Source organism: Schistocerca americana, chromosome 11 (assembly GCF_021461395.2).
Source record: "Schistocerca americana isolate TAMUIC-IGC-003095 chromosome 11, iqSchAmer2.1, whole genome shotgun sequence".
NCBI classification, from domain to species: domain Eukaryota; kingdom Metazoa; phylum Arthropoda; class Insecta; order Orthoptera; family Acrididae; genus Schistocerca; species Schistocerca americana.
Window position 1 is genome coordinate 99220417 of NC_060129.1, and position 27332 is coordinate 99247748.

General features: G+C 42.0%; 1 protein-coding gene across 1 annotated transcript; it reads left to right on the plus strand.

Annotated features, from left to right (window-relative positions):
• Nucleotides 1–1034: 1034 nt before the first annotated feature.
• LOC124553305 (ankyrin repeat domain-containing protein 6-like) lies at nt 1035–27035 on the plus strand. Its single transcript, XM_047127184.1, has 2 exons — nt 1035–1168; nt 26553–27035. Exons 1-2 carry the CDS (start codon nt 1035–1037, stop codon nt 27031–27033), a joined length of 615 nt encoding a protein of 204 aa, XP_046983140.1. The 3' UTR covers nt 27034–27035.
• Nucleotides 27036–27332: the final 297 nt, after the last annotated feature.

Sequence of the window (27332 nt, forward strand, 5' to 3'; positions counted from 1 at the left end):
ATGTGCTAACAAAACTAACGGGGTTCCATTTAAAAAAAACGTAGGTATGTGTTTAAAAACATATTTCCGTGCATTTTTTTATGGTTTGTATTAACCAATTACACTAGCCCCTCTCCTCACGTTCGGTCTGTGGTATCGATTCGTCAGTATTTGATGTGGTTTACAAAATACATCCAGCGGTAATGTTAGGTGACTCACCCTGTATATATATATATATATATATATATATATATATATATATATATATATATATATATATATATAGCATGACCCTAGTTACAAGACTGCAAGACTGTAGTAGAAATATTAGTTGAAGGGAAATGTATTCTATCACTCTCATTTATATCACTAGGTGTTGTCCTGCTGGAATATGATATGTCAAAAGTGTTGAGAAGGAGTTGCCACCTGTCTCCAGCTGCCACCTTGAGGAAATGTTTTCTAGTAAGGCTGTCCACACTTCACTAGCAGATTATCGGTCCACTACATGAACCAACAGCCGACCCACACTTCACTAGCAGATTGTCAGTCCACTGTATGAACCAGCACCTGAAGGGAACATACTGCACTAACTGCAACGAGTAAAGTAATACAGATATCAGTCATAAGATTTCGTGTATTTCCTCAATAACTAAACAAAGTAGAAAGATAACTCGTTGAATAAAGCATAACTATAACTCCTTCTGACCTTGCAAGTATTGTACTAAATCTCGGTTTCAAATAACTTTATGATCAGTTCATACTCCAATGTAGAAAAGAAAATATTAGAAGAATGAGGTCTCCACCCCATTTGGGTCGTTTTATGGTAACTAAATGTGCTGAAGCAGAAAGAAAAGTCATTAAAAGATTGTTGTGCAACATTTTAGAGCTGTTCCACTGTGTCACCAGTTTTATGTAGCAAAGATATTATCTGTTGCAATTCATTTGTGATGGTCTGTTGTTTGACACTGGACTGCTGATGCCTTGTAAAACGTATCTAGAGTAATGTGTTAAGCGGAAGGTGAGCTCAGTGACGCCACGTTTCAGAATCACCTACCATGGCGACGGCGAATGAAGCTGAGGATACCGCGGCCGGGGAGATCCGTGGCCCACTGCAGCCGGGGGATGGCGCCGTGGCGGCGCTGTCGGCTGCCGAGGCACGGCCAGCGGCGCGTCCACCTCCAGGAATAGGGTACGCACTCGCGGGATGGCCCATACCGTCCCAGATACACGTAGGTGTCCGCCCACAAGCCAACACTTCGCGGTACGCTGTGGCGTCCTTGACAGTGAGTTTGCTTACCGGTGCCTGTGCTGTATCTTCCCTGACAGCTACAGAAGCTGTGTGCAGGTACTTCATCAGTTCTCTAGATTGATCCATGTTTCAAAACAGATACATCAATGAACATATACAGGGTGGTCCATTGATAGTGACTGGGCCAAATATCTCACGAAATACGCGTCAAACGAAAAAAACTGCAAAGAAGATACCAACTGCGTTTTTTAAAACAAGAACCCAAATTTTTATTACATATTCGTGTAGTACGTAAATAATTATGAATGGTTTAGTTGGACCCCTTTTTTCGCTTTGTGATAGATTCCGCTGTAATAGTCACAAACGTATGGCTACGTGGTATCACGTAACATTCCGCCAGTGCGGACGGTATTTGCTTCGTGATACATTACCCGTGTTAAAATGGACCGTTTACCAATTGTGGAAAAGGTCGATATTGTGTTGATGTATGGCTATTGTGATCAAAATGCCCAACGGGCGTGTGCTATGTATGCTGCTCCATATTCTGGACGACATCATCCAAGTGTCCGGACCGTTCTCCGGATAGTTACGTTATTTAAGGAAACAGGAAGTGTTCAGTCACATGTGAAACGTCAACCACAACCTGCAACAAATGATGGTGGCCAAGTAGGTGTTTTAGCTACTGTTGCGGCTAATCCGCACATCAGTAGAAGACAAATTGCGCGAGAATCTGGAATCTCAAAAACGTCGCTGTTGAGAATGCTACATCGACATCGATTGCTCCCGTACCATATTTATATGCACCAGGAATTGCATGGCGACGAATTTGAACGTCATGTACAGTTCTGCCACTGGGCACGAGAGAAATTGCGGGACGATGACAGATTTTTTGCACGCGTTCTCTTTAGCGCTGAAGCGTCATTCATCAACAGCGGTAACGTAAGCCGACAATATATGTACTACTGGGGAACGGAAAATCCACGATGGGTGCTACAAGTGGAACATCAGCGACCTTGGCGGATTAATGTATGGTGCTGCATTATGGGAGGAAGGATAATTGGCCCCCCATTTTATCGATGGCAGTCTAAATGGTGCAATGTATACTGATTTCCTACGTAATGTTCTAACGATGTTATTACAAGATGTTTCACTGCATGACAGAATGGCGATGTACTTCCAACATGATGGATGTCCGGCACGTAGCTCGCGTGTGGTTGAAGCGGTATTGAATAGCATATTTCATGACAGGTGGATTGGTCGTCGAAGCACCATACCGTGGCCCGCACGTTCACCGGACCTGACGTCCCCGGATTTCTTTCTGTGGGGACAGTTGAGGGATATTTGCTATCGTAATCCACCGACAACGCCTGACAACATGCGTCAGTGCATTGTCTATGCATGTGCGAACATTACGGTAGGTGAAGTGCTCGCTGTTGAGAGGAATGTCGTTACAGGTATAGCCAAATGCATTGAGGTTGACGGACATCATTTTGAACATTTATTACATTAATGTGGTATTTACAGCTAATCACGCTGCAACGGCATGCGTTCTCAGATATGGTATGTTCAGAAAGGTGCATGTATGACATAGGAGCAACCGAAATAAAATGTTCAAACGTACCTACGTTCTGTATTTTAATTTAAAAAGCCTACCTGTTACCAATTGTTCGCCTAAAATTGTGGGCCATATGTTTGTGACTATTACAGCACCATCTATCACAAAGCGAAATAAGTGGTCCAAATAAAACATTAATATTTCTTTACGTAGTACACGAATATGTAATAAAAATGGGGGTCCCTATTTAAAAAGAAACGCAGTTGATATCCGTTTGACCTATGGCAGCGCCGTCTAGCGGGCCAACCATAGCGCCATCTGGTTTCCCCCTACAAGCTAGACAAGTTTCGTTCTTTGTAGTTGTTTCGTTTGACGCTTATTTCGTGAGATATTTGGCCTGGTGACGGTCAGTGGACCACCCTGTATATCACGATTGAAGAACGTTTATAAGACTTGCATGAATTGTTGTTTGCAGTGATTACTTGTGCTTAACTCCATGTGTTCAACAAATTGTTACTTGGTTTTTGGGACCAATTGTCACGAGAACGGACGTACTGACTGTGTTCACGGCATGAGACATTTTTGCTTTGTATACGAATATGTGCTGCTCAGTGCAGAATCTGACACTGATGTGTGTAGGTTGCAACCAGGGCTGCTGATTCGGTGCGTTGTGTTGCTGTAAACCTGTTTACACAAAGCAGTATTTGAAGTTGTTGGGCGTCTCTGTTAGTGATGTCAATGAGGTAACTGTAAATGCATACAAGAAAAATGGAGATGAGAAGCCAGAGTGTCACACATTACCAGCACTTGGAACACTGTACTTGTATGCTGCAGCAAGGCAGCAAGGGTCGTGCGGGGCAGCGACATTTTTAAGACTTACTACTGTTGATGTAATGATGTTGTAGAAACCTTAGGTTTAGTAAATCAGACCAGACCAATTTCTGTTTTCACACCAGTGCTAAACCTGTATGTTTACATACACTGATCAGCCAGAACATTATGACCTCCTACCTAGTAGCCAGTATGTCCACCTTTGGCACAGATAAGAGCGGTGACGCATCACGGCATGCAAGCAATGAGGCCTTAGTAGGTCGCTGTAGGGACTTGGCACCACATCTGCACACACAAGTCAACTGATTCCCGTACATTCTGGGGAGGGAGGGCGATTAGCTCTCTGACGTCACGTTGAATCACATCCCAGATGTGAATGAGACGGTTCATATGTGGCAAATTGGGGGGGGGGGGGGGGGGCAGCACATCAATTGGAACTCCTGGTCTTTTGATGTGGTGCATTAACTTGTCGAAAAATTCCACTGACATCAGGAAATTTGATCGTTACAGCGGGGTGTCTGTGGTCTGCAACGAGTGTACGATACTCCTGGGCCGTCACGTTGCCTTGCACGAGCTCCAGTGGACCCATGGATGCCAACGCGTATGTTCCCCAGAGCATAATGGAGCCGCTGTCAGCTTGTCCCTATGCTGAAGTGCTCGTGTCAAGGAGCTGTTTCCCTGGGAGACGACGGATTTGTAGAACGGATTTGTAGAACAGGCATGGTGAAGAAGGTATGCAATGCTCAGCTAACGTCCAGTGGCAATGGTCACATGCCCATTTCTGTTGTAATTGCCTGTGTCATAGTGTTGACATTGGCACATGCACAGGTCATCAGCTGTGGAGGCCCATCATTAGGTGTGTTTGGTACAGTGTGTGTTCAGACACACATCTACTTTGCCCAGCATTATAGTCTGATGTTAATTCCGCCACAGTTCACCGCTTGTCCTGTTTTAGCAGACTGCCCAGTCTACGACGTCTGACAAGTGTAATGAGTGGTGGCTGCCTAATCCCACTACATCTGGACGTGGCTTCACCTTGGTTTCATCACGTGTTGAAGACACTCACCCCAGCGCTTCTCAAACGCGTAACAAGTTGTCCAGTTCCCAAAATACTTGTGCAGAGTCTTCAGGCCATCACAATTTGCCCTCGGCCAAAATCAGATAGTCTGCACACCTTACCCATTCTACACGCAGACAACATGGTCTGACACTGCATGCACCATGTGTGTGTCTGGCTAGCAATTATTCCTCGCCAAGTGACGCTTATATTGCCGGAAAGAGTTTCCATCCATAGTAGGTCAGGGGTATAATGTTCTGGCTGTTAAGTGTATATCTCTTTCATTTTCTTGGTTCATATATGCTACACCCCTGTAATGTATGTACAGCTCTAGAGCATATGCCACACTTATGGAAGTACTGATTATGTACGTAATGGTACTTGAATTACATAACCATTAAGGCACCTCACCTCAACCTCTCGATACCAGCAATATTCTACTGTGTCTCTGTAAAATAGTTAACATATATCATCTAATGATTGAATTGGCTGATGATGATGATGATGATGATGATGATGATGATGATATCTGTGGCAACATTCAGATTTAATTTCATTAATGTAGAGGTACTTTGATACATCGATATGTTTATATTGCAATGATATTATTCTTATGTGTATTCTTTCTTTTGTCACTATGATTTTTGACGTACTTGTAACTCTGAATTCTGGGCGCGTAAGCGGTTATTAGAGAGTCAAGTCTTGGTTGTCATGTTGAAAAGACACAAATTGTAGTCAGTTTATGAAATGTGAACTTTAACAGTGAGAAAGATATTTTCAAGTATGTTTTATATTATGAAGTGATGTTGCAACAAAAGTAATAAAAAAGAAATGTAATTTAAATTTGGAGGGCTGATTACTTTTTTACATCACCATTGTCCTAACTTGCAATACTTTAATCTTCAAGAATGGCTTGTGAAGCGCATATATAAAACTTTTGAATATCGCAGAATAGCACCTAGGTCTCTTTGCATCCGTGCTTGAAATCCACTACCTAGATTTTGTACGATTGAGCCATGAGTTCACAACGAGACCAGCGTGGGAAACACGAAAAGATGAGTGCCTAGTTTATCCATTATTTCATGAAATGACTTTATTAACTGTGCTCTAATGACACCTGCCACATAATATAACTTTGTTGTTGCCCGAAAATGCAATATTTAGCAGCGTGAGCAAATTATTTTTGACCTTTGTTGTGGTAGGGTTGTTAGATGCACCCACAGAATCTGAGTCCCAGGCACATAATACTTTGCTGTACCTACTGAATTATCGTCACATTTGTTATATGGAGATAATTATTAAGCAGTCAGCATAATCCTTAAACATGATAAGTGAGCCGTGCTGCGGCTCGCGTTGGTGCTGTTTGTAGGTTTCCGCCCTCTATTGGAGGCGAGACGGTATCGTTTAGTTAGCATGGTTGCGGTTGTTTGTCTTCTTCTCGTGTTGACTGCCGCCACTCGGTTTCGCAAGCGTTGCCTGTCCGCTAGTGGCAGCAGCGGCGGTTGTCGATTGTAGTAACTGTTGCCCTATCTTTGGGGCGACGTCGTTGTTCTTCCGGGTCGTATGAGTGGGCCAGATCGGTTGTGGACTCAGGAGGAGCCAGGTCCGCGCAGTGCGAAACATGCTGGGACCGCTGGCGGCACGCATGGACTGCCGGATGAAAGGGCTGCGGCCACGAGGGTGCACGACCTCGTCGTAAACATGATCCAGCGAGCTTCAAGATGAGTGCATTTCAATCCAAGTCGAGGAACTTCCACCATTCTGACATCCCGCGATTCTCCAGTGACTTGGGTTCGTGTTGCTGCTCGTAGTGTCGCCGAGGCGAAGAGCAGCGAGTGGAGTGCTTGGGAAAGGCGGGTCTGATTAGCTTTCCTCGACTTCTTATTACTATTTAGTGCGTTCAACTTATTACAATTTGTTACGTTCAACCAGCGGCCGGTTCGTGATCCTTCTACTCTGGTGGTACTGATTCCTTTCTAGTTCCAGGTGCTCTACGCACAGTATTCTTGGGACGTACTGCAGACCGCCGGTTCCGGCTTTGAGGTATTGTTGAATCGTTGCATTTGGTTTATCGGACGTCAGGTAGCTTCAGCAAGATTATCATTAGGCATTCGTTAGACTGCCACTAGTCTGAGTTACCATCTTGGGAAGTGAATGCAAGTCTTGGCTGCCTATCTCATCGCTCGCGAAAGTGTTTGGTGCTGGTCCTTCTCAGAGGTCGGTTCCTGGAGCACCATCTGTGGTCCCTTGGCTCTTGTAAGACATGTGTGTTCTAAGATTAGGTCTGATGGCCAGTAGTTCAGTGTAACACTCCTTCAGTCCATGCCTTCTGCGGGTATAATCTGCCTCAGTACCCTTTAAGGAACTTATACACTGGTTCTTGTGTTTTATTATTACATTATGTATTACGATACGTTGTAATGCCTACATTAAAGGTTATATATGTCTAGTTAATAGTTGTGGTCGCCTTCGGGAATAAATCTAGCAATGTAGTGTTCAGCGAATGTTAAAGATTGTGTTACAAAGTTTACCATCATCTTATTTCACGCACTTGGTGATCAGTTGCTTGTTTTTTAATTAACCTTTGTTAGTTTACTGACAGCAGGTTTCTAAATGTTTTGTATTATTGCCGTTCCTGGCGTGTAAGGCCTTCAGCCGTGATTGTGATTGCTTGCCTTCTAATTTGGTATTTGTATTTACGCAGTAAGCCTTCAACACCTTATTTACTGCCATTCCTGGCGTCTGATGCCTTCTGCTGTGTTTGTGGCGACCTGCCTTTAATATTTCAATACCTGTAAATTGTAAGTTGCAGCGAGTTTTAAACCTTAATTTATTGCCAGTCCTTGCGTGTAAGGCCTTCTGTCCAGATCACAGAGGCTTGCTTTTAAAACATTATGTACCGCATCTGTATTTAATCATGATTTGCTAAACTGTAACTCGCTGAAAACACAGCTGTTTATTCCTTCATTAATAATGTGTGGTATTTTTTTCATTTCTTATTGAGACTGGAATTACTGATTACGGCCCCATCCCCAGTCGTTACCGAATCCTGCCTTCCTTTGACTACCAGCTTTCAAAGAAGGTTGATTCCAAAAAAGCGATACACCGCCGCCTGCATCCCAGCCACCAGCCGCACAGCTGAGCACTGCATGTTGTCGCCCTTCTCAGACGCCAGCAGCACAACAGCCAGAGACCATAATTCCAGCAATAAACTCATTGCTGGGAAAGAAATATTTCAAAACAAAAAAGAGTAGTCCAAAAGCACGAGACCGAGGAAGCTATGCCTGTGACCAAAGCTATGGTAAGTACAAAAAATGGAAATTAAGAAAACTGATTCTGATTCCGACATCTCTGAAGAATGGTGACAGCATGGATGGTGCAGATCCCTTGGAAGAATCCACACTATTCATTTTGTAGTGACATAGCCAGAACGTGTAGCTGGAGGAAATTTTATCTTGGGCGAATTTCGAGGAGGAAAGAGTTCATTCAGCTACAAATATATATCTGCACCAAACAAAAAGAAACGCTGGAAAAGATCTAGAAGCTACGTTTCTGAAGCCTGTGCTTTTCCAAAAAACAAAAATTTCATTTCTGTAATCACTATGGGTTATGTGATAAGGAATTTCTCATAATGCTACTGGAGTGGAAAATATCAAATGAGGAACCTTCTTTGTGTTTAATGGTTCTGTTTCAAGTTTCGGATCTGTTTCTGTCCATTAAAAAAAGTATAGATTTCTGTCTTGTGTGTCCCTTCATTTTTAATTAGGGTCTATATACTAAGAAAAATTGAAAAGAGTTCCTACCCATTGGTGGTTGACTTTATAATATAAAAAAAAAAGAGAACACCAACGGAGAAATTTCTGTAGTTGTCTATGACGTACTTATCATATATACAGGATGAAAAGGATTTAAACCGACAAACTCTCGGAGGTTGTAGGGGACATCAAAACAAATATTTTTCCCTAATGTCATTTTTTCCTATGAGGAATATTTAAACCGGTAGAGGAAGATTTCTCTGGCGGCAAATTAATTAAACCAACAAACACTTTTCCATTTTTTATGACCAGGAGACAGCACATTAACGCAACACAATTTCAATTATAGTAGATTTTCAAAAATGCCTCTATTGACACGTTAACAAAGGTTACTCCAAATGGTTCAAATGGCTCTGAGCACTATGGGACTTAACATCTGAAGTCATCAGTCCCCTAGAACTTAGAACTACTTAAACCTAACTAACCTAAGGACATCACACACAACGATGCCCGAGGCAGGATTCGATCCTGCGACCGTAGCGGTCACGCAGTTCCAGACTGAAGCGCCGAGAACCGCTCGGCCACATCGGCCGGTCAAAGGTTACACCATCAGATCATGTTCTGTCTGACACGGGCAAAAACCCCAGGAGTATCCTGAATTGTTCCTGCTGCAGCTACTATCCAGACAACCTCCTCTGATGCAACAGGAGTTGCGTAAACAAGATTGTACGCCTCTCCCCACACAAAAAAGTCCAGAGGGGACATATCTGGGGATCGAGCAGGCCATGGTACATGACCACCTCGGCCAATCCACGTTTCCGGAAACCGTCGGTCCAGGAATCGACGCATACGACGACCGAAATGTGCCGGCGCCCCGTCGTGTTGGAACAACATACGTTGTGTTGTAGGGAGCGGGACGTCTTCCAGCAATTATGGAAATGCTCTGGCGAGAAAATTGTAATAGTGTCTGCCATTTAATGACCTAGGTAGCAGATACGGCCCAATTAAACAGTCCCCAATAACACCGACCCACACATTAACGAAGAACAGCACTTGTTGAGCGCTAGTAACTGCGGCATGTGGGTTATCCTCACTCCAAACATGCGAATTGTGCATGTCGGAGACTCCATCTCGCCCGAAAGTTGCTTCATCGATAAACAACACAGAGGATGGAAGTGTAGGATGTGTTTCACACTGTTCCAGGTACCACTGCGAAAACTGTGATCTGGGTGGATAATCAACTGGTTCCAGGTTGTGTACACGCTGTAAGTGACATGGACGTAACAATTGCTCTCGAAGGGCTGTTCTTACATTCGTCTGATTCGTCCCCATGTTACGTGCAATTCCACGAATGCTGATTGAAGGATCCCGCTCCACACGCTGCAAGACAGCTTCCTCAAATTGCAGCGTTCTTACCGTGCGACGGCGTCCCTGTCTAGGTAATCTGCTAAATGACCCGGTCTCACGCAGACGTTGGTACACTGCAGCAAAGGTCGTATGATGCGGGATGCGGCGATTAGGATATTGTTGTTGATAAACCCGCTGTGCAGCTCGTCCGTTGTGGTGCGCTACGTAGTACGCACTAACCATATTAGTGTACTCACTCCAGGTGTATCGCTCCATTAGTAAACAGAGACAATGCACTGCTACACTGGTGGACAGCAGTTGCCTACAACTGAAGAGCGTAATACGCCCTCTAACAACTGAAGATCGTAATACGGCCTCTAACAACTGAAGAGCGTAATACGGCCTCCACCGGTTTAAATAATTATCATAGGAAAAAGTGACATTAGGGAAAAATATTTGTTTTGATGTCTCCTATAACCTCCCAGAGTTTGTGGGTTTAAAAACTTTTCACCCTGTATATGCTCCACAGAAAAAATCCCACTTACCCATATGTATCGTTTTGTGTGTTGTCTACCTTATTTTTAAAACCACAATCTTCCGTCTCCTGTGTATGTAACATTATCACATATGTATCATATTGTGAGCAACACATACCTTGTTAAAGAATTTCAGTCAAAAGAGAATGCTCCAACGTTTAAAATTTTGTACCACTCTACATTTTCAACTTTAAAAAAATGAAATAGCGACATTTTCAAACTGCTTATACCCTCTAAGATTTACAAATTTTTCGTAACATTTAGTCGTTTTCTTTCAATAATACAGAGAAATTCTGCGATTTTGTTTCATTGGTAGGTCGCCTTACCCTACCATCTGTTGTGATTAAATTTGAATAAATTGTTATTGACATGCTAGTCTACAGCTGTGTGGCATTTAGAGGAAACAGTGTAGAACCTGATTAATTCACTGGTGAATCATTCATGTTAACTGACAGGCTAGCTAGCTGTCGTGGGCAGGATGTGTTCTATTACCACTGTAGACAAACCCTCTGGTGCTGTCTTTAGTAAGCAGCCCCCTGGGGCCCCATTCTGTATAGTTCATACCGATCGGGGTAGTAGGTTTGTCTCGGTAGTGACGTCATTTCCGGATCTTTATCAAAATATCCTATTCAGTAAGCTTCCGAGAGCTGTTACCGAACGGTTCTCTCATCGATTTTATGACAATTGTACCGAGAGGTTTTGGATTTAGGTCTGGCCCTGTCGATCGGTGAGCTGTGGTTTATGTACACCTATAATTTGTTATTTTAAACACATTTATCGCTTTTAGCTTTGGATTTAGTAATTGTGTTCTTAAAGAATCACCAGAGGACGCATCTGGTTGGAAAGTGAGTTCATAATAGACTATTTTCCTTTGTTAGAATTATCGTTAGGTTAGGTTGTTACTGTGAATGATTACATAAAAAAACAGTTTACGGTCAATATTCTCTCAAAATACGTGTTATTTTTATGCAAATAATAGTTTAAAGATCATTAAATATGAAGACATCGGCTCTGCTTACGTATATTACATGAGTTTCAACTGACGTTACTAGTGACTTTGCGTACTTTTTCCCACAAATGGTTTAGTTAGTGATTATCGAAACATCTTTGCAACTTTCAAGTAACAACGGAAAGTAATCATGTGAAGCCTGATATTGGAAACCTTCCAAACTATAACGCGTTTATGACTTACGCAGCACCGTTTGGCAACGAAGTCAGCCTACGTTCCTCTCTCCTATAGTACAGGAATTGAGCATTAACTTCCGTTGTTTGACGTGGCCAAGTGATTAGCGTGGCAGAAGGCGAAGTGAAAAGACACGGGTTCGCTCACGGAGGGGTGCAAATCATTTTTTTCCCCTCTGCAACACGTTCTGAGACATTGTTATTCGTGTAAGTTAACACTTTTCTGCAATGCTCGTTATTACTTACTTATAATAGCGCACTTCCTCAGAAATGATTTCGTGATTTCTATGTGTTTAAAAAACAAATATGAAATTGCTGGACATGAAATTGCTGGACATGAAATTGCTGTGAGTGAAACAAGCGATAGTGACCTGTATATTTTTTTTTGTCAGAAATATTTCACCATTTCTTCTGAATACTTAGCGATTTCCGAGTATGCGGTTAGACAGGAATCTAAGAGCACAATTTAAATTACTGGGAATGTAACTAGCAGCAGTCATCTTCATAATATTGCGATCGGATCCTCAACAACAACAGGCAGAGATAAAAGATCTCCGCCATATTGGTTTTAGGCTGTAGCACCATATACGAAACATTTTCATTCATGAGATGCATGTTATAAACTTCGACGAACTGCAGGAGCTCTCGAAAATGCGGTTTTTCAGTTTTGTTTTTAAGACCCAAATCGTTGACGTATCATATAGGGAAGTGAGCTACTTAATCATTTGTATCTCTAGGAGCGAGTTATAACCACGTTCGCCGGCCGATGTGGCCGTGCGGTTAAAGGCGCTGCAGTCTGGAACCGCAAGACCGCTACGGTCGCAGGTTCGAATCCTGCCTCGGGCATGGATGTTTGTGATGTCCTTAGGTTAGTTAGGTTTAACTAGTTCTAAGTTCTAGGGGACTAATGACCTCAGCAGTTGAGTCCCATAGTGCTCAGAGCCATTTGAACCATTTTTTATAACCACGTTCTGTTTATCTTCTTATTCTTTGAAACTCTCAGAATCAATTTTTCGGGTGTTTTTATAGATGTATTGGTACAATGTGGTACTACACACTATTCCTAACTCATTTTCCGAAACGTAAATCCAAAACACGATGTCAGTGTGAATGGGAATAAGATGACATAATGCGGCATTTACGACAATCTGCAGAATACAGTCAAATACGCTATCGTTATTAAGCAGGCATGGAAACATCCGGTCAGGGAAACTGTAAACACTTCTATGCGTTACAGCTGAGAATCATGGATATACTGCGCCTGATACTGTTAAGGAGGAGGCAAGGGCGATGAAGGCAGGCACGTCACGTCGATGGAATGCGGTCATGCGTTATGGCAACGTAGATGCAACTTTCGGTACTTTGATGAATAGCGCGCCTGTGTCGTCTGCTAGCCACTTTGTGTTCGTGGCGCTGTGCACGGTGCAGTGCGCATGCGCGAATCTGCAGCTGCTTGCTTTTGACTGGCTCGCGCGATGCGAACCGACAACAGCGCTTCGTTTCTCTAGACCCGAACGGTATAGTTTTCGAAATGCATACTGAATAATGCAGGGTCTCTAATTCGAGTACTAGATCGTTCGGTGCTCTTGAGTACCGAAACTATCGGTCCATGGCGGAAAGATACAGAATAGGCACCTTGGGCTCCAAGTGATAATGCCCACCACATGATGCCCCTCTTTGCAGTACACCATCCACCACAGAGGTCTGGTCCACCAACCCTAGCAGTCACCGTCAGCCCCAAAGTGATCACGGCCGGACTCCTGCCGCAGCTGCGCCTCCCACAGCTGCCCGACACACTCCACCACCCCATGATGCCGACGTATCTCATTTGCGGTGAGTTTCGACACTAGACGTGCGGAATTTCCTCGTGTGTAATACCACCTGTTGGGACATTAACATAAAAAATCAAATTTCATTTCTGAATACCACCTGTTAGGACACGATCATAAAAAATCGATTTTCATTTCTGAATTTTTTTGGTAATTCAATGGCAAATTGTCTGGACACATTATTTCTTTTTTATAATACTTATTGTATGAAGAAATTCGAAGCTTGAGTGGGTGTGAAATATATTTAGTACAGGATCATCGAAACGAACTTACTCTATATGGGAAATATATCCTTTCCCAAATATTCTTTATATAGTGATCTTTATGCAGGCTCTGCTTTCAGTGATGATTATGTATGTTACAAATTACTTCTGAAGGAAATAGATGTGAAAGCATTGTTGTTGTGTATTGTCATTCAGAAAAACCTAGGTGTTATTGGAATGAATAATTGTGAATATCACTGTATGGAGGTTCTCTGAAAGAAATAAAGTAAGCAGAAATAGAAGTAGAAGAGGAAAAAAAAAAAAAAAAGGATATTCTCCACAAGAGTATGATATCACTTGTTTCGAGTGTCTAATTAAAAATAATTGTAATTTGCTTTCAATGATTTCTTTGGTCACATGAATATGTGGTGACTATTGAAAATTTGGCCACACCGGGATTTGAACCTGGATATTTGGTTATCGCATCAGTCGTCTGAACCATTAGGCTGCCCAAGCATGCCTCCAGTTATGGCTCAGTCTTCCACTTCACTGATGTTTCCACCTTTGATTGCCAAACGCTAGTAGCGGAGTTTATCCCACAGGTTATCAGGGAATAGCAACGCTCAGAGAATGGAGTCTATGGAGGATCGTGGCTTATGTTACTATGAAGGATGTGTATGATAACCTCTAGTGATAATGTTTGGAAATCATGGGTGTCATCAGCCACAGTGAAAGTTTGTGTGAGACCTGCTGGTATGCTAGGGTGGCCTAATGGTTAAGCCACCTGCATGTGATGGGCAAGAACTCCAGTCTGTTCTGTTATAAGAACAGTTGAGTGGAAACATGCGGACCACTGCGCCTTGTTACATGTAAACGACCTCATGCAGCTGATAGACTTTCACGTCCCATGCATACTGTTCCTCATTAATCATGGCGCACTTTTTGCGTAATTCCATCCTAAAACTCACTTTTGATTTTGGAAACAGTGATCGATGTTAGTGAATATTGGAAACTGGGTTCACAAGAAAACACTACCGGACAGTGAATTGATGGTTTTACAACATGACTTAATTATCAGTGCAGTTTAATTTAAAGTCACTGATGGGGCAATTTGCACATGAAAAATACTTGTACAGCACTAAGAGTAACAAAAGTGAGAGTATTCAACATACCTTTCGGAATTAATCAGAGCAGGGTGCTGCAAGCTATTCTATAATATGGAAGTCTCTTCACTATTCAATTGACAACATGGGAGGAAAACGAGTATTTTGTTGACAACAAAGTGAGAAAAGTATGAATTGACTTATAAAAACATATTCGTCCTATATAGTGATTGAAGAACTTGGTGATTTGATTAATTAGGATGGTCAGCCATTTATTTTCATGACATACAGTTCCACTGTAAATTTAAAAGCCTGGTGCAAAACAAGCAATCATAGAAGACGAAGGACACTTTTACCGAAGCTGTAACAGGAACAAGAGCCCAGAAGAACTATGCCAGATTTGGCGAATATAAATTTGATGAGTCATTTAACACAGGAGATATATGCTAACAAAGAGTCAGAAGATAGTATTGGGGAACGGATTAGAAGCAGAACACAGTGAGGATCACCTCATGGAAGAAAAAAAAAAAACGAAAGCTCTTAATGTAACATGACCTAGCAACATGCATGCGCAAACACATGATGACATTTGGGACATGTGGAGCAGTAAATAAAATGTATAAACGGACTAAAGACGAATGTGGAATTAGTCTAGCAGTGATGCAGACCACAAATGGGGAAACCCACTGACATCACCGACTTCGATGAATGACAGATTTTTGTGGGCAGTCATATGGGAACCAGCATCTCAAAAACAATGAAGCTGGTTTCCTGTTTGCGTGTTACTATCGTGAACATCTGTGGAAAGTGACTGAACGACAGTGAATCGAATAGTATGCGACAAGATGTTGAACGCCCATGCGTCAGTGCAGAATGTGGAGGTTGGAGGTTTGTCCGCTGTGTAAAATAGGGTAGGGGATGATCTGGGACAGGCACCAGTCCTCTATACCAACCTGGCTAGTGCGAATTGCTGACCACGGGGCTCTTTGCAGCAGACACCAACGCCTACACATGTCGGCCCAGTGGAACCATCAGTTACTATTGTAACATGCGCGAGATCATAGAGGCTGGACTGTGGGTCAATGTAGATGTGTTGCCTGGTTGGATGAACTAGATTTCTTGTCGATGGTCGTGTTCAGACATTCCGTCATCTAAGCAAACGTCTAGTCTAACCAGTTACTTAGTTAGTTCTTACTAGTTAGTGAGTTACTTAAATGTTTCATGGATCATTTTGCACGATAAATCGTAATAATGTGTACCAAGTCTCTTTACATTCACATCACAAATGAATTTGCACACATGGTTACATTCTGAGCATTTGTAAGTTTTCTCTTCCTCTTTTTTCAAAGAGAAAACGATAAACAGATGCTGTGACTCAGTAAGTGCTACGTGACACCTTTTCCACTTTTACAGTATGTTTTCAAATTTTTGTTTATTGTCTATCAGGCATTTTATATCACCGGGTAAAGATCAAAAACATTTGTTGCAGCATTGTACACCTTTGTTTGTGCTAAAGACAACCTTGGTCTGAAGTAATGAATGTGATTTTTCCTTCTGATATCGTAATTATGTACATCATAGTTCCTTTCGAATTGTAGTAGTTTATTTACAACAAACTTCATTACAGAATAAAAAAACTGTGAAACAGTAGTCAGAATGCCCAGTTCCTTAAACAGATGTCTAAAAAAATGATCGTGGGTGAGCACCCCGTATTATTCTTATTACACGTTTTTGCGCAATGAAGACTTTCTTTCTTAAAGATGAGTTATCCCAGAACATCATTCAATATGATATTAATGAATGAAAATATGCAAAGTACACGAATTTACTGATTTTTGTCTCCCATAGATTTGCAGTGATTCTAAATACAAATGTGGCTGAACTAACTTGTTTTAGAAGTTCCAAAATCTGCTTTTTCCAATTTACATTCTTGTCAATATGGACACCTAAGAATTTTGAAGCTTCCACCATATTTATTACTTCCCCATTATGTTTTACACTTATCATTGGTGTAGTACCCCTAGATGCACATAACCGAATATGTTGTCTTTTTGAAATTGAGGGTGAGACCATTAGCAGAAAACTAGTAAACTTTGTTTACCATTTCGCCTCTTTCTGTATGATTACCTGATTGATCACAACAGCAATGCCATCTGCGAAAAGAACTAATTGTGTTTGTTGTATATTAGGAGGAAGATGGCTTACATACATGAGAAACAATAGACTTCGGTATCCCATAGTGATTTCTCCCTAGTGAGAATTATGTCCCCAGGTTATATTAGTTGAATTACTATCTAAAACTTTATGCATTCTTTTGATTTGATATGACATTGTCCACCCGTTGGCTACACCACCAATCCCATAAAACTTCAGTTTATCTACGAAAATACTGTGATTCACAGAGTCAAAGGCCTTAGAAAGGTCGCAGGTATACCAACCGACGCTATTTTATTATCCAATGCCCGTAAAATCCGGTGAAGGAATATGTATATGCCATTGTCAGTAGGGCAATCCTTCTCAAATGCAAATTGTGATTTACTGAGAATATTATTGTTGCTACAGTGAGATACTGCACTAGAATACGTCACCTTCTGAAAAATTTTGGAAAATGATGTTTGCTGTGAATCAGGCCTCTAGTTATTGATATCTCTCTTGTCACCTTTCTTAAAGACGGGTTTAACAACGGTATATGTCAGTCTGTCTGGAAAAATTCGTTAAGTTTGTGACGCATTCCATATTTCAGAGAATATGGGGCTTGTTAAACAGGAACAGATCATTAGGACTCTATTGGTAACACCATCACAACCAGAAGAGCTTTTGTTTTTGAGAGGGTGGACAATTTTTTTTTTAATTTCAGAAGGAGAAGTTGATGATAAAATCGTATGACTGAATTTTATGTGAGTTATTTTTTCAAGATACAGCTATGATATATTTCCTTCAACTGTTTGTCCCTATGCTTTGCGCTATATTTAAGAAATGATTGTTATAGCATTTGCTACATATGACTCATCATTCCATTCTGTTCAATAGTTTATTACTTTTGAATACATCGTGGGAGCAGCCAGTGATCAATGCTATTACTAATAGTTACTATTAAAATCAGTCTTGAACACAAATTTATTTATTCTGGTAACCTGTTTCGACCACGCCTGTGGTCATCTTCAGGCCAAAATGCTGTATAAGCAGGAGCCACCTTCTGGTAGTGTTCTGTGGCTGGTTGTTCTATCTCTCGTTTCACTACATTCCATACAGATTCACCAACTGCGATATGGTCGCGTATGCGAACATGATCCATATAGATTTATTCTGTTCTGTGACTGGTTGCCCTGTCCCTCGTTTCACTACATTCCATATAGACTTACGTCTGTTGTCAGAATGACAGATTTCTGACATTACGAGCATGTTACTTGATATTTTAATAACCTTTCTTAGTAACTTTGAGTAGTTTTTGTTGTGTACTGTGGAAGTAATCTGATGCACCATGGCACCTGTGACATACTTGAACATTATTACAGCACTTGTACCACATCACACTCTACATCATCCGTGAAAACAATGGCACCTTTCAGCATGTTAACTGGCGGTATTTGTGTTACAGCGTTATGGGGATCATGACAGTGAACTCACACTGATGCCTTGGCCACCAAACTCGCCCAATGTGAACTCAATGCAACACATCTGGGGTACTATCAGATGGCAACTCTGTAGCCACAAGCCACGAACCCTTTATTTGTGGGAACTGTGTGATCTGCTCATAGACTCCAGGGAGCTACCAACGACTCGAATCAGTTACATTCCAAATTTGGACGAACACGCCATTAAGCAGGTGGTCGTAACTTTTTGGCTAGTGGCTAGTGGTGTTTGTGTGTGAATGTGTGTGTGTGTGTGTGTGTGTGTGTGTGTGTGTGTGTGTGTGTGTGCTCATCCACATGTGCATCTTTACAGAATGGTGTAACGGACTCAGAAATGTGAGCGGCAGCTTCTTGGATCACTAGTGGTGTTTGAGACACGATTTTGTACGAGGGTCGTCCAATAAGTAATGCCCCACATTTTTTCTCCTCAGATTTATTGTTAAGAGTCAGAATTTGGTGACAATATGCACAACATGTCTTGTCCATGTCCTGTTTTTCTACGTTCTATGGTCATACGTCAACGTCGTGGAACAGAATGTATTCCCTACTGGTAAAAGCTCTTGTCCTGTAGTCACTGCATGACTTACTCTCTCATCATCTTCAAAGTGTTTTCGCAATAGAGAATCTTTAAGTGGACCAAAGACATGGAAGAGTGCCAGATCTGGACTGTAGGGTGGATGAGGCAGTGATGTCCAACCCAATTTGGCGATGTGCTCTCATGTTCTCAGACTTGTGTGCGGGAGTGTATTGTCGTGTTGGAGCAAGACTTCTGCTGGATTCTTGTGCGATCGAACACGTCAGAAACGGTTCCTGAGTTTATTCAGAATCTTCACATATGCCTCTGAATTGGTGGTTGACCTTCTTGACATCACATCCACGAGAATGACGCAATCACAATCCCAGAAGACAGCCACCACGACTTTTCCGGCAGAGGGCGTAGAGTTTCTCCTTTTGTGTACATGAGGATGGTGCCACTCCATGGACTGCCTTTTGGTTTCTGGTGCAAAGTGGTGCACCCAGTTTTCGTCCAACGTAACGAACTATAACAGGAAGGCCTCTCTGTCGGTCTCAGAACGCTCCAACAATTCAGTTTCTTTGAATATTGTCGTCTCCTGTGAACATTCATGAAACCTATTGTGAACACGTCTTTGACTATCTGAGAGCCTCTATTGTTGTAGACGCACTTCCAATGCTGACCGACAACTGTAGAGCCAATTGTCGAGTTGTGATACGCCGGTCGGCACGAATAAGGGCATCCACACGATTCAGCATCTCTGCAGCAGTGGCTGTGACATGAAGTCACGTGCGTGGCTGATCCTGGAGCTCTGTTTCTGCATTTACTGAAACTGTACCTATTTTTACCCATCGACAAACTGTACTCCTACACTGCAGCATCGCCGTACACGGCACACAAACGTTTATGGATGTGCACCACGGTTTCTTTTTTCTTCACACAAGAATTGAATAACAGCACGCTGCTTGTGAGGTGAGTCGTATGTAGAAGCCATTTTGACACTGTACTACGCCTCTGCCATTTGCCAGAACGGTTCAAAACTTCGCTGGAGCACAGAACTAACATCAAATGCCGCCTATGTATATTAATGGATTTTTTTAAAAAAATGTGTGGCATTACTTATTGAACGACCCTCTTACAAATGTACACAACTTGTGTGACACCTTCCCCACATTTCTAAAATTGGATACATTGGTCCCTATATTACGCAAACCTGAAAATCAGATGATCCCTAATACAGTACACAAACGAGTGTACAGTGATGCAAATGAAAACGACAAATGACTACGATTGTTCCACGTGGCTCCATGGCCATTATCAACAGGTAACACACAATGTGATTTTTTGACGACGACGCAAACACCATAATAATCAATACAACATGACTAATTTTTACAACCCAGGCAAATACACACGGAAATAAACACAGCGAGAAACCAAACTGTAGTATTACACATCACACAGTAAAGGAGAAGGGCAAAGAAGCTACCAGCAGAAGAGTTAAGATGAAATGCAACAAAATGCTGGATGTGGGAAGCAAGTACAAAATATTTTTACACATTTCAATACTCTGCGTGCGAATCCAGAGAGAAGTAGAGAAGAAGGAGTCTACTGCTACAGGCAGTACTGCAGAAGGAAATGACAGCGTTTTAATCACTTTAACCTGACGAGAAATATGAGAGGTGATCAACTCATCTTCAGGATTAAAGCATCAAATCTTTTCCAATATCTGAACGCTCCTCAAAAATGTTGAGTCCTGATACACACATATAGCGAAGTTATCAGCCAAACCAATATTTCATAGAGGCTTTACTGGGGGGTAGGGGGTGTTCATCTCAAAGAAGTATGACTGTGGCTTGACAACATTACTCAATATGGATTTCAAATTTTAGCACGTGCACTACATAACAGAATGACACTACTTCTTTTAAACATTGTAGGTGGTTGCCAAGGCACTACAACCGTGCTGGATTTACTGAGGATACACAAATACGTTTTAAAAGTCATCCACCATTCGGGATTTGACAATGTGTATGATCGAATGAAATATAAAAAGGTGATGAACGTGAGGTACAACATTGTAATAGATGAGCCATCCTGAATCAATGTTAATGGACAGTTTATGACACTATTACCAGTGAATAGCCAGATTCAATAGGGATGGCTACTGTCTGCAACGTTAGACGCAACCTGTCTCGAAACATTACCAGGACTTCAGGTTTCCTATATGAAGATGGTAAATCAGGGATGTATAAATGAACGAAATCAGTTTGCTGATCAAAAAGAAGGACGATTTCTAGAAAATCGAGAAAATCTTGACAACATATGTCCAAGTAGTGAAGTGAAAGTGAAGTGTAAAAAGAATCCAAACTGACATAAATGGGCATAGATAGAACCATAAATAGGCTGAACATGAACTAGTTTAAGTTAACCGGGATAAATGGTGTCAGTTAATTCAGAGTAGCCGGACAGAGTAGCCGAGCAATAAAAGGCACTTCAATCTGGAACCGCGTGACCGCTACGGTCGCTGGTTCGAATCCTGTCTCCGGCATGGATGTGTGTGATGTCCTTAGGTTAGTTAGGTTTAAGTAGTTCATAGTTCTAGGGGACTGATGACCTAATCAGTTAAGTCCCATAGTGCTCAGAGTCATTTGAACCGTAAGAAAATGTTTGCACTGATAAAGGATCCTGAGATGGGAATTTTTGATAATCTCAAAATGTTAACTTCATGGATACAAATGCCACCAGTAAAATATTGTAGCAATATTCCTTCCACTGCCCACCACATATTATAACAAAACATAAGCAGTGCTATGTTCGTCAATGGGACGTGGTACACGTCTTCAGAACTCTATGCCACATCTAACAAAAGTACTGCTGCGAGCCACAGTCGCAGGAGCTCAAGCAGTGGTGCTGAACATCGCGGATGACAAGAAAATATTGGAGAACAACCATAGTCCTATTTACAGATGTCTCTTAATTGCAATGGAGTCCCCTAGCGAAAAAATCTTGATCAACATAGGATAAATATATCATAACTAGATTACATACGACTGTAATACGTTGACATCAGGTATTAACAAATAATAATATAAAAAATACCAATGCTAAAATCAAAGCCAACTGGTAGAATGTATTTAATAACATTTTCACAGTCACAGAAAAATTGTATAGTAATTTATGAAGTCCACATTTGAATTGCCTGTTATGGTGTTTTGTAGAAGGAAGGAAGATTTGATGGAAACTTCCTGTTAACAGTGTGGTCGTTAGAGACGGAACACAAGCTCGAATTATGAAAGGAGGGAGAAGGAAATCAGCCATGACCCACTCAAAGGAACCATCCCAGTATTTTTTGGGAGTAATCTAGGAAAAATCTTAGAAAACCCCTAAATCTAGAGGGTCTGACAGGGATATGATGCGTCTCTCCTATTTGTGAATCCAATGTGCCAAGCAATGAACCACCTTGCTTGACACGTCAAGTACAAAGAATGCTGTCGGATTTACATACAAGGGGAAATTGTTTTTATCACCAGAGCACTTGACATCGACATAAAATTGAGACACACTCTTCAACTGAATTCGTCTGGTCGCCATTATGCTGCTTTTAATTATCTGTCACAGCGAAAAATAAATATAAAGTTTCAGGTAAGTGCTCACTCTAATGAGGGAATCGCAATTATAGTGCTGGTCTGTCAGCAGCTTCCATTTGTCTTCTCAGGTTCACTACGCTGCAAGTTCAGTATATCTGAACGCTTAACACTGATTACCATTTCAGGGTATCTTAAATGTTTCACTTGTCACTGACACAGTCATTCCTTCTGATTGCATTTAATTCATTACACTTCCATTATTGTTTATATCAAGTACATCTTCTCAAATGGTACTCATCATAATTGAGTAATATTCTGATATTAGCTTCTTGTTTCCGCTAGCTGTCATTAAGTGAAACATTTTCGTAATGAAACTTCCTGGCAGATTAAAATTATGTGCCTGACCGATACACGAACTCGGGACCTTTGCCATTCGCGGGCAAGTGCTCTACCAACTGAGCTACCGAAGCACGACTCACGTCCGGTACTCACAGCTTTACTTCTGCCAGTACCTCGTCTCCTACCTTCCAAACTTTACAGAAGCTCTCCTGCGAAGCTTGCAGAACTAGCACTCCTGAAAGAAAGGATATTGCGGAGACATGGCTTATCCAAAGCCTGGGGGATGTTTCCAGAATGAGATTTTCACTCTGCAGCGGAGTGTGCGCTGATATGAGTGCTAGTTCTGCAAGGTTCGCAGGAGAGCTTCTGTAAAGTATGGAATATAGGAGACGAGGTACTGGCAGAAGTACAGCTGTGAGTACCGGGCGCGAGTCGTGCTTCGGTAGCTTAGTTGGTAGAGCACTTGCCCGCGAAAGGCAAAGGTCCCGAGTTCGAGTCTCGGTCGGGCACACAGTTTTAATCTTCCAGGAAGTTTCATATCAGCGTACACTCCGCTGCAGAGTGAAAATCTCATTCTGGAAACATCCCCCAGGCTGTGGGTAAGCCATGTCTCCGCAATATCGTTTCTTTCAGGAGTGCTAGTTCTGCAAGGTTCGCAGGAGAGCTTCTGTAAAGTTCGGAAGGTAGGAGACGAGGTACTGGCAGAAGTAAAACTGTGAGTACCGGGCGTGAGTCGTGCTTCGGTAGCTCAGTTGGTAGAGCACTTGCCTGCGTCAGGCAAAGGTCCCGAATTCGAGTCTCGGTCGGGCACACAGTTTTAATCTGCCAGGAAGTTTCCTATCAGCGCACACTCCGCTGCAGAGTGAAAATCTCATTCTGGATATTCGTAATATTTGACACCAGTAGAGAGAGAAAAGAGTAAAATATTATAAATGATAAAGGAATTTACAGGGACATAGAGTTAAAAAATCTTAAGGTATAATAATTTTAGGGTTTCCTTCGTACTTTTGTGACTGAATCATGCGTTTCATCTGTTTCATATTAGTACTTTTTAAAAATTGGTATGTCCAGCAATTGAAATATGGGATAGCAACAATTAATGTGCAAAAGATGATTGTTGATAACATTGCAATATTTTGGACTGAATTATTGTTGTCAATGAAGTCCACACTGTGAAGGTTTTTAGAGATGCATAGAAGATATAAAAGAAAGAGAACTTTAAAGTTTTGGGAAAACTGCTTTATAGGACTTCAGACAGTCTGCATATTTGTACAAATGAATATTCATCAACGAGTCCATAAGCTGTTAATGTAACTTGCTAACATCATTGGAGAAATACGACTCACGAAATTGCTTGGTACAGCATCACCTTTCATAGCTCCTCGAGATGCAGAGGGAAGCTGGCCTTGGTTGACACTTTGAGCACATCCCTATAGGTCGGCATCTCTGCCAGTCTTTGTAACCACACACTTACAAAACCTAATCCCCTGCCACTGTGGGTAACATATGTGGCTGCTTTAACAGTAGATTTAGAGTATATAGTTCCCCATATCTTAACAGCAAATTACAGAGGCACCAAAGACCCCACACAAATGCCCAAGCATACAGAAAAGTAGCTCAGCTGCGCAGAACGTCTGTTGGACTGGAGCAGCAGTTTCTTGTATTGGAAGCGATGAGACAGACAGCTGATAATTAAAGAGCTGATCGAAGGACATGCAGAACAATAATGACAGAAGCAGTAGGCTAAAAATCTTACAGTGTCACTGATCCATACCAGTTGCCGAGTGATTACCGCTACAACAACATTGGTGTTAGACACAGATAGAGACATTTGCGTGTGAGCCACCTTGGTTGCTCCATACCAGAGTGTCCAACTCTACAGTTGACTGTTTGACCCACACCTGCAGGATTAACACATGCAACTTTGACCTCTGCCAGTGCTATGTGTGTTTTAAAACGAAGTCCTACCACTTGCAGTATTTGATGTCAGACTGCGGGTCCCTGTAAACCAATGCACACTCCAAGCTGGGAAAGGTGCTCCAGTTCCGCCAGAATCTTGGCTAGCAAACGCAATGGGGATCGAACCACTTCCAGGCCGTTGTCCACTGTACACTCATTGAAAATTGCAATTGTCCGCCTAACTATTCGATATGAAACATCAAAAAACTTTTCGTATATCTGTCAGAAAACAAAGACATATTTTCAATGTACGAACTGCATTAGTCAGTCTTTTTGTTTGCTTGCAAAGACTCTATTTCAGTTGGAACAGCGAAATCAGCATCTGCATGTGCACATAATATTTTTAGTGTGTGTGTGTGTGTGTGTGTGTGTGTGTGTGTGTGTGTGTGTGTGTGTGTGATTAGTAGGTATTGGATTTATCATCTGTATCATCTATATTGGCATGATATTAAAAGAATTTTACTATTGATTGTCTTTGGTTTATAAACAATTTGCTGCATTTCACTCTTTACCACATGTAACACACAAGTTATGGAATTAGAATGGAGTTACTACCTATTGGGTTCATTGTATTGAGGTTACAAATGCCAATGACAAGGTGCAGTTTCTTGGTACCTACATCAATAGAGTATGGAACATAATACTTTCAAGTAGCTAAAGTTGGCTTACAGAAATATGGGTTACGGTCATGTACAAAAGTGGGCGACGTATTAATTTCCTCTTAAGGGCTACAGATTTTGTTGCTACATTCGGAGACATGGGAGCCAGAAGAGTAATCTAGTCAAAAAGTGAGTGAGTGTGCAGCAATTCAGTAGTGTGGGCTTGGCGTTTGGGTGTGAGATTATGTGCAGATGTTTATGGGTATCTTTCAGTGAACACATGTTTATGTGTTTGTGTGAAGGGGGTGGGCACAGGGAGAGCTGATTTCGTACCTTTATTGTATCTAAAATATGCTGAACAATCCGGCCGTTGGTAGGGTACTGATGTAGGGGACCGATGACCACATATTTTAAGTCTCATAGTGCTCAGAGCCATTTGAACCATTTTATGCTGACCAACTTATTTCGTGTACTGCAAAAATTTTCTCTCCTTGGTGTCCATGTGACACAAAATATACGAATAAGTGGGCTGGTATTTATTTGCTTCCATGTAAGGAAATTGCCTGAGATGTGATTAAGTTCGTGTGTTTGCTTTTTAAGGGGGGTAGGATGTCAAACGGGCCGACTTGGAGCAGAAGAGGCACCACAGGACATTTTATTTTCTACTGTCTATACTTTTACAAATAAATTCATAGAACTTTGTCAGCATGACCAGGAAGGATTCGGGATTCACACTCATAGCAGTGGAAGTTCAAAAACACAACAAAATAAATTTTTTTACATGTGAAATTTCATCATATTTTCGCTTACTATTGGCTGCATTTGTTGCTATAGGTACATTTTTCTTCACAAGTAAGAGAGATTCTTTGATGAATTTTGCACAGCCTTCAAACCATACTTACAGGTGTATGCTCCAAGTCGGCCCATTTGACGTCGTACCCCCTTAAGTGTCCGAAGGGATTGCTACAGACAGAGAGCAAGTGATGGCTGTACTAAGTCTATGTGTTAGTGGAGGTTACGACGAATGACAATAGCATGCTGAGGCTGAAGGGGCTTATTGTTCGACGAAATTTGACAACTGATGTAGCAGATGGAATCCAGGAGTTTTGATTGGAAAGCGGATGAAGACTTTATGAGGGGGCGGTGCTGAATGTCTGTATCTGATAATCTGACTTTTCCGTATCACAGACAGATGTTTATTCACAACTGCTGACAGTTTTGTTTCTGTGATTGTTTTCATCGCTTTGTGAGTGTGTTTATTGTAGAGCTTAAGAACCTCGGTGATTTGTGCAGGAGCCTTTCTGAACAAGAGGGCGACAGCAGGCTGATCCAGGCAGCTCAGCTGGGGGCGCTGGAGCAGTTACGCCTGTTGATGGCGGCAGGGGCGGACGTCAGGATGAGGGACGCGTCCAGGCAGACTGCCCTACATTGGGCAGTAGACAAGGGACACCTGCAGGTGGCGAGGTGTTTGTTGGAGGGCGGGGCCGAGGCTGACGCCAGGGACAGTGGGCAGAGCACACCCGTGCATGTGGCTGCACTGTACGGCCACACGGCTCTCGTGCAGCTACTGCTGGAGTGGAAAGCCGACCCCAACGCCAGGAACGAGTTGGAGAGGACACCTCTGCACTCTGTGGCAGTCTTTAGCCACGAAGAGTCGGCAGCTGCACTGCTCGAGGCAGGGGCCGACAGAGAGGTCAGCGACGGAGGTGGGAACACCCCTCTGCAACTCGCCAGCCTGTACAACCAGCAGAAACTCGCTCAGATGCTAACATAACAGTACCATATGTCAGTAAGGAAATAAAATTCACTGCATTATATTTCGTTATTTCCAAATTAAATGATAAAAATTTAATCCTCTCATCATTCCGTCTGCCCAACATAGTGGAGAACTAATGATTGTTCTAGCGACATTTCAACAAGCACTACAATGAAAGATATCAAAAAACTAACATAAGCAACATTTCTTTAGAGGAAACAGTTTGAAAAACATTTCTTGAGAAAGCTGCACAAAACTCAACAGCTGAAAAATTCTCCAATCATTATCAGTACATTCCATTACCCTGCCAGAAATCT